The 7,889-nt window shown below is 48.0% G+C and overlaps 1 protein-coding gene and 1 long non-coding RNA gene across 3 annotated transcripts in view; one reads left to right on the top strand and one right to left on the bottom strand.

Moving 5' to 3' along the window:
• The window catches only part of LOC111728293, a 22,959-nt gene extending 21,980 nt beyond the window's left edge, over positions 1 to 979 (top strand). The window contains exon 5 of the long non-coding RNA XR_002775634.1: positions 639 to 979. This is a non-coding gene — a long non-coding RNA (uncharacterized LOC111728293). The remainder of the gene's footprint in view (positions 1 to 638) is intronic.
• KCNIP3 (potassium voltage-gated channel interacting protein 3) overlaps positions 1 to 7,889 on the bottom strand; it is an 80,297-nt gene that overhangs the window by 3,682 nt on the left and 68,726 nt on the right. For both annotated transcript variants that reach the window (XM_012811054.2, XM_003799264.3), the window contains 3 exons: positions 4,054 to 4,178; positions 3,525 to 3,594; positions 3,248 to 3,318 (listed from right to left, as the gene is read on the bottom strand). In XM_012811054.2, coding sequence (XP_012666508.1) covers positions 3,248 to 3,318; positions 3,525 to 3,594; positions 4,054 to 4,178 — 266 coding nt within the window. The remainder of the gene's footprint in view (positions 1 to 3,247; positions 3,319 to 3,524; positions 3,595 to 4,053; positions 4,179 to 7,889) is intronic.

Genomic DNA, 7,889 nt, shown 5'->3' with positions numbered 1-7,889 from the left:
AAAAAAAAAAAAGGAATAGTGAAAATAGGAAAGAGCTCTAGGAATTAAAAAATAAGAAAACGAAATGACAGACTTAAGAGAAGGGTTAGAAAAGAAAATGGAATCTTTCATGCAGTGAAATGAGAAAACAAAGAGTTGGAAAATAGGAGAGAAAAAAGGATAATGAGAGGTGCACTCCATAGGGGCCAACTCTAGGACACAGGAGTTGCAGAAAGATGAGACAATAGGGAAAGGTGGTTGAAGAAATTATGAAAGCGGGCTTCCAGAATGGAAGGCTGAGATTTGCCAGGGCTCGCCAAGGGCCTGGCATTATGGGTGAAAACAGCCTGCAGTTCAGTCTACAGGCAGAGATCATGGGGACATTTCAGAAAAACTGGGTACAAAGAAAGGATCCTCCAAACTTCCAAAGAGAGAAGCAAAGCACAACAGAAAAAGCAAAATCGGATCCCATTCACAAAGTCAGAATCAGCAGCGGTGCCTGCGCTAGCAATGCTGGAGGCAGGAGGCCAAGGAACGGTGCCACCGCCACTGTGAAGGAGCACAGCCTCCCGTGGGAGTTCTGGTCCCTACAGCATATCAAGCAAGAGTAAGAACAGAATACAAGTACACCCAAAGGTTCAAAAGTTACTCCTTCATAGGAAGCTGCTGCAAGACATGCTCCTGAACAGAGAGGATAAAGCGAAAGGGAGGAAGATGAAGGATTCCAGAACCAGGAGACCCAACCCAGGAGACTGAGAGGAAAAGCGCCCCGCAGAGGATGGAGCCATGGGAGGCTGGGAGGTGTCCTCAGGGAGATGCCAGACAGGAGGTTCCAATGACTGGAGAAGGCCTGGGCTTGAATGAATGGTAAGGTCACAGAAAACCAGGCAAATGAAAAATCAGGACAAATGTTAACTCTAGGCAAAGGACAGGAAAACATAATCATGGTTTACTGCAGTTAATATGTGTCTTACCTCTAAGATATTAAAATAAGGGCTGGGATCTTTGCAAATATCAGTAAGCTGGCCTGACTTTCCATTTTGAAGGTATGCTGGAAGGTTCTGTGTCCTGGCAGTGAGAAGGGTCAATTCTGCACTCCCTGCCCCTGGTAGGATCTTTTGTGACCACTGGGATCCCAATCTGTGGTGCTCTAAGGGTGATACGTGCCTTTCTTCTTCCCAGAGCAAAGCACTTTGAAATCAAGAAGATCCTCGCCTATAGCTCAACCGGCTAAGGCGCCAGCCACGTACACCTAAGGTGGCGGGTTCGAATCCCCAGCCCGGACCCGCCAAACAACAATGACGGCTGCAACCAAAAAATAGCCGGGCGTTGTGGCGGGCGCCTGTGGTCCCAGCTACTTGGGAGGCGGAGGCAGGAGACTCGCTTAAGCCCAGGAGTTGGAGGTTGCTGTGAGCTGTAATGCCATGGCACTCTGCCCAGGGGGACAGCTTGAGGCTCTGTCTCAAAAAAAAAAAAGGAGATCCTCTATGTAAACATATCAGTATGAAAGCAGAGGAAATAGCTGCACATGCAGGGAAGCACACAGAAGGCCAGAAGATGCCAGACAAATGACCTTCTGAAAATGTGCCCAGCAGAGGAATTTTGGCACCTGTACTCCCAGCTCAGCCACTGCCTGACCCGCCTCACCCCACCCCAGACACGCCACCTACCACCTTAAAGGACCACAAGCCACACCTCCCTCTAGGGGAGTAAGAGGAGACTGAGAGTGGCCTTCCCAAGCAGCCGCTGTGCTCAGGGCCTCTGCTGAGCTCTTGGATCATCTCATTGCCTTTTTAAAAACAATTTTTTTGTTTTCTTTTAAAGACAGAGTCTTGCTTTGTCACTTTGGGTAGAGAGTGCAGTGGTATCATCATAGCTTACAGCAACCTCAAATTCCTGGGCTCAAGCGATCCTCCTGCCTTAGCCTCCTGAGTAGCTGGGACTATAGCTTCCTGCCACCAGGCCTGGCTGACTTTTTCTATTTTTAGTAGAGACAGGGTCTCCAATTTCTGAGCTCAATGGATCCTCCCACCTTGGCCTCCCAAAAATTACAGAAGCAAGCCCCTGCATCCATCCAGTCATCTCATTTCTGAACAAGAAATTCCATCCTACAAAGCCCCGCCTGGGTCCATTACACTGGATTCCTCCTCATGCTTGCTGCCTAGTCTCAGGTCCCTCTTAAAGGGGACACCAGAAACTGGTCACACAGGAAGGCACAGGGAAGGACAATGACTTTTCCCTGATTGGATTTTTCTGTGTGCAATGTGGTATTAGTATTTTGGGTATTGCTAGCAGTAACAGAGAAGAAAACACTGCCTTCTCACTCAAGCACAACCCCTGGAGTGTGTGTGGGGGAGGTGTCCTGTGGTCACAGAACAAGGTGGGTGTGTGTGAGTGTGTCCGGCAGGCTCACAGCATAAAAATAACCAAGCAGCCTTATTGATGGGTTATTATTACACCAGCATGTGCAGGGGCTTGCTCTGTGCTTTCCTGTCAGCTGCCCTTGGTCCTGGAAGCTGAGCTGGGCAGTATCGATCAGGCCGGCTCTCAGAAAGGTTTTCCTCTCTGAAGAGGTTTCAGCTTTTCGTCTGCAGCTATTTTTAGGGGCTCAGGCTCCACAGATGGGGCCTCTTTCAAATGATCCTATGCAGCCAGGCCTGGGAGGAACCCATGACGCTGCCCACACAGGGAGCACAGGCCAGGCCCTCTGACTAGGAAGCTGTCTGCGGTTGGGGACAGGGTTCTCTCCTGACAGTGAAGGGCACCAGGGCGGGCGTCATTCACAGTGCTCAGCGGGGAGGAGCCCCTGGAGCCTGCTTAGGCTATATGTTTTCTGGGTGTTTCTGGCCTGTTTTCTGGGTAACAAGGGGGAAGTTATGGGACCAGAAATCTCACCAAATGCAAGCCAGGCCTCTGAGTTAAACTGTGACCCCTCTGAAAATGCAAATTCGTGCTGGGTCCCTGCCAACACAGTGTGCATTAGTAGTTCCCTTGGCAGGGCAGAGCTGGATGGGAACTCTTCAAACAGAAAAGTTTGAGGACAGGGTGACAGGACAACAGGGCCAAATGCCTCTGACCTCACTGGCCAGGGCCAGCTATGTGCTGTCCACTCATTCCCCAAGTGATACACTGGACTGTTCCTACCCAGAATCACGTCTGGCCCTCTAGACAGCCCTGAGAGGCTGCAACCAGGGCAGGAAGATTCCTGGGCCCTATCCTGCCACGCAGACCTCAGGCAGGACACACGGGAGGAGTCAGTGGGGCCTACCTCAAAGCGGATGGCCCCGTTCCCATCAGCATCGAAGGCATTGAAGAGGAAGTGTGCATAGGTGGTGGCATCTGTGGAGAGCAAGGCAGGGGCTGGAGTGTGTTGGTCCCCTAGCCAGGCAGCGCCATACAGGGATTCCAGCTGAGGCCCCTCCTCCAACCAGAAAGAGGTAGCACCAGGCCCCTGGAACTCAAGGGATGGTGGGAGAGACCCCTCCCTCCACACAGGGATGGAGTGGGGGCTGCCGGGAAGCCAGGGGGGCTGGCCAGGGACTCACCTCCCTGGGGGAAGAACTGGGAGTAGATGAGTTTGAAGGTGTCTTCATCCACCAGGCCCGTGGGACACTCCTGCAGCAGGAAGTCACCCCCTCAGCAACCTCAGCCACCCCCATCTCCATGCCCTGACTCCATGGGGCCTGGTCTGTCACCCCTTTGTGGGGGATACCTCAGCTGGGGAAAGGCTGGGCAGGGTGGGCAAGAAGAAGGAGAGGGTAGGCAGGAAAGGTGTGGCTGGTCCCTCATGCCAAGCTGTCCCCCTACATCTCCTTCCCTGTACCAGCATTGGAGATGTAGAGAAGGGAGTGTGGTGGACCACACAGTACTGATTCTGGGGCCCACTCCAGCCCCCATACAGTTCTCCCAGAAAATGTAAGCCCCATTAAGGGCCCTGGGATATTTACTGTGCCATGGAGAAGTGTTTAGAAGGTCTCTCTGGATCTGGGTCCCCCTCCTGCCTGGAATCAGGGACAGGGAGGACTGAGTGGGTCAGGGTCTCAGGGCCTCTCCCAGGGGTAATGGGGCACTCACATTCTTGAAGCCCCTGTAGAGGGACTGCAGCTCCTTCTTGGTGAACTTGGTCTGTGCTTGCAGCTGGTCCAGCCCCTCTGGCTGGTGGCGCACTGTGGACAGCTCCAGCTCACTGTCGCTGCTGTCTGGAAGGGAACACCGACCCAGGAGGGTGAGGCATGTGGCCCTGCTCCTCTGTCCTGCTCCTGACAGGCATGGGCTGAAACCAGGTGGAATGACCCTCCTTGCACTGCACAAATGGAGGGGCCGTGACTGAATGGCACATTCAAGGGTCATGCCTCATGGCCCTTCTGCTTCCCTGCTCCCCACACAGGGATCCTCCCCACTCGCCTCACACTGGGGTGTCCCCTTCTCGGCCACATGGTGGGACAGGGTGGGAGCTGTTCTTGTCCTGGAGAGAATGAACAAGGCAAGACAGGAGGGGGGAAGACAGCAAGACAGGTGTGAAGGACCCATGAACTTCAAGACCAAATTCCTAGACCTCTGTGTGGCCCTCCTTGACCTCCCCCAGGAATGGGGAGGGTTCCCCTCTTGGCCCATCTAAAAGCCTAACACAATGCTGTTCAGCTACATTTGGGATAGGTGGTCACACCTCCAAACCTATAGGGCAGGGATCAGACCTTTCCTTTAAAAACAACACGCTGGAGGGTTAACCAAGGCTACCTTTGGGGGGGGGGGGAAGGCGGAGGGATTTCAAGTGATCTTTACTCTTTTATTCATGATTTTTTTTATGTTTTCCTAATTTATTTTTATATGACATGCATCACCTTTACAACATAAGCTAAACCTATGGACAAAGCAGCGTTGAGTACCCACACCTTGTGGGAGCAGCACGTTCACATTGTGGGAGAGTGGTCACCTTCCCACTGACTCAGACACAGAAGCCCTGCTGCACTGTCACTGCCAGCTCCCCTGGCCGAACAATGAGTCCATGATGGTCTGCACGGCCACAGCTTGCTGCTCCCTCTCCCACTGCAGGGGGACCTCTTCAGGGTAGCTGTCCTGCACTGCTCATCCTGTGCCTGAGGTGCTGGGCAGGGCCCTGTGCTGAGGCTGCTCCATGCCTGGGCCTCCCCCTTGAGCCTGGCAGGACAGACACTAAACTGCGAGAGCACCTGGAGAGCTGCTCAGCAATCAGGCTGCTTCCTTATCCACATATGCTCCCAGTCTCCAGAAGAACTACTTCATACCTTCCTTCTCTTTCTTTAAGTTTCCAGAATCTCCTTTCCCTATCCTTACCCTTTGGGTTGCTTTCTACTTCATTAAGAAGATGAGAGCCATGAAGATTTCCCTAGTTCTTTGCACCACACGTACCCATCCACCTGTACCTGGCCCAGGCATGGTTTTCCCTCCTCTGTGGGTGAACTGCCTCTGTTCCAGGGGAAGGCAAACTGCCTGTGCAGTGGGTCTTGACACCTCTCATCCACTCAAGCATGTGGCTTTAACAATTCTCCCCACTCTTTCTTCATTATCTTTTCCCCCTCCCTCTGGATGATTCCCATCAACAAATAGACATACTGATAAATCTGGCATTCTGTAGTCAAATTAAGTATAGGCAAACGCTGTAAGCCAGCAATCCCATTCTGGGTAAACATCTTCCCAGCTAAGGGGACCTGTACAAGGCTGCTCATAGCAAGAGTATTTGTTATTTTTGGTGAGGGGGAGTGCAGGCAACTCAGGGGTCCATAGCAGGCAGGATAGGTAGGCAAAATAGGAGGAGTACACCCCAGGGAAAACTACGCAATGGGCTAGATGCGTAACAGTATGGATGGATTAACAATAAGGTGCTGCCTTTGATTAAGGTGCTTTCTTTTTCAGACTGGATGAAAAGGCAAGACCTGACTATCTGCTATTCACAAAAAGGATACTCTTAATACAAAGATAAATTTAGAGTAAAAGGGAGTGAAAAGAAGAAGAAAGTTGATTTCATAATAATACAAGGATTAATGCATCAAGAAGACAAGAATATGAAACATATACCACCTAGTAACAGAGCTTTAAAAGACCCAAGGCAAAAAATTCAAAGCTAAAGGGAGAAACAAGCCACAGTCATAGCTAAAGATTTTAATATCATTTTCTAGTAAATGGTATAACCAGTAAAGATATAAAAGATTTTAAAAACACTGTTGACCAATTTGACCTAATTAATATTTGATAGAACACTGTGTAACTGTATAATACACATTTTTTCAAGAGCACATTCTGTGGTTACCAAGATATACCAGATGCTGAAACATTAAAACAGACTCTGACCACAATGGTATTAACTCAAAGTTCAGAACAAGATATTTAGGAAATCTCAAGTACTTAGACATAAACAATACATATCTAATTAGCTCAGAAGTCAGAAAAGAAAAATCACACGATGAATTTGGAAATATTTTGAACTGAATCATAATTAAAAACACAGCATATCAAACTATGCCAGATATAGGCAAAGGGGGGCTTAGAGGGAAGCTTAATGCTTTAAATCTCTTTATTAGAAAAGAAAATAGGTGTAAAACCAATGACATAAACTTCTAGATCTAAGCATTTCAGAATCTAGAAAAAGCAGAGTAAATTAAACTTGAAGAAAGCAAAAGAAAGGAAATAATAAAACATTAGAGTATAAAGCAATGAAAAAGAAAAGAAACAGAAAAACAAACTCATTAAGAAAGGTAAGTCACAAATTGGAAAAATAAAGCTTTAATGCATGTATTTGACAAAGGGCTCATTTATGTATAATGAGAATGTATAATAAACTTCTTCATTTATGTATAATGAGAATGTATAATAAACTTTTATAAATCAATAATAAGACCAAAAATTCAATTTTTAAAATAGGCAAAAGAAGAGATACAAATGGTCAACAACTATGGAGAAAGGTGTTTGAAATAGCACTACTCATGAAAGAAAAGCAGATGATCCAGTGCCACATGCAAAATAACCAAATCATCTATCTTTCAAAAGACTGACAATGCCAAATGCTGGTAAGGATGTGGAGCAGCTGGAACTCTAATGTATACTGGCAGAAGTGTAAAAGGGTATAACCACTCTGGAGAACTTCTTGGTAGTTTCTTATAAAGTTAAAACAAACATCAACCATATGACCTATTTACCCAGGTCAAATGAAGATTGGTACAAGAATATTCACAGTACCTTTATTCATAATAGCCCAAAACACTGATGTCTGCCTTGTCAGCTCAGCAAGACTGCTGCTCCCTGGCTTACGTCCCACTTCCCTGTGCCGTGGATGGAAAGTGTCTCTAGGCTGATATCCAGGGGAGTGTGGAGCTCACTTCAGTTTTCCTGTTCTCAAAGTTTGTAGCCCTATGCTGTAGTCCAAAGCCCAAAATAGCCCAAAATAGTTTCCAAATGGGAGAAGAGTTTGATGAAAGCACTGCAGATGACAGAAACTGTAAGTCTGTTAGCCTGGATGGAGACAAACTTATTCATTCATGTATAGAAACAGGATGGCCAAGAAACAAATTTTGTAAGAGAAATTAAGGATGGAAACATGGTTATGACCCTTAGTTTTGGTCATGTGGTTGCTGTTTGCCACTATGAGAAAGTGTAAGGAAGAAAACACTTTCTGGTCTGGAGATGGAGAACCTTCAATTTTTCTGTTTACTCAAGTCTCAGTGCTAACCTGCTATTACAGCACAGCTGATCACTAGTTAGAAGGTTTTCCTTGGGGAGGAGGTGGAAAATGGTGATTTAAAAACTTGTTACTCTGCTCAGCGCCTGTAACTCACTGAGTAGGGCACCAGCTACATACACCAAAGCTGGTGAGTTCGAGCCCAGCCTGGGCCTGCTAAACAACAATGACAACTACAACCAAAAAACAGCCAGGCGTT

Source organism: Otolemur garnettii, unplaced genomic scaffold, assembly GCF_000181295.1.
Source record: "Otolemur garnettii isolate 467f Iridium unplaced genomic scaffold, OtoGar3 scaffold00148, whole genome shotgun sequence".
NCBI classification, from domain to species: domain Eukaryota; kingdom Metazoa; phylum Chordata; class Mammalia; order Primates; family Galagidae; genus Otolemur; species Otolemur garnettii.
Note: the sequence above shows the minus strand (reverse complement) of the source record. Positions and strands in the feature narration are given on the sequence as shown.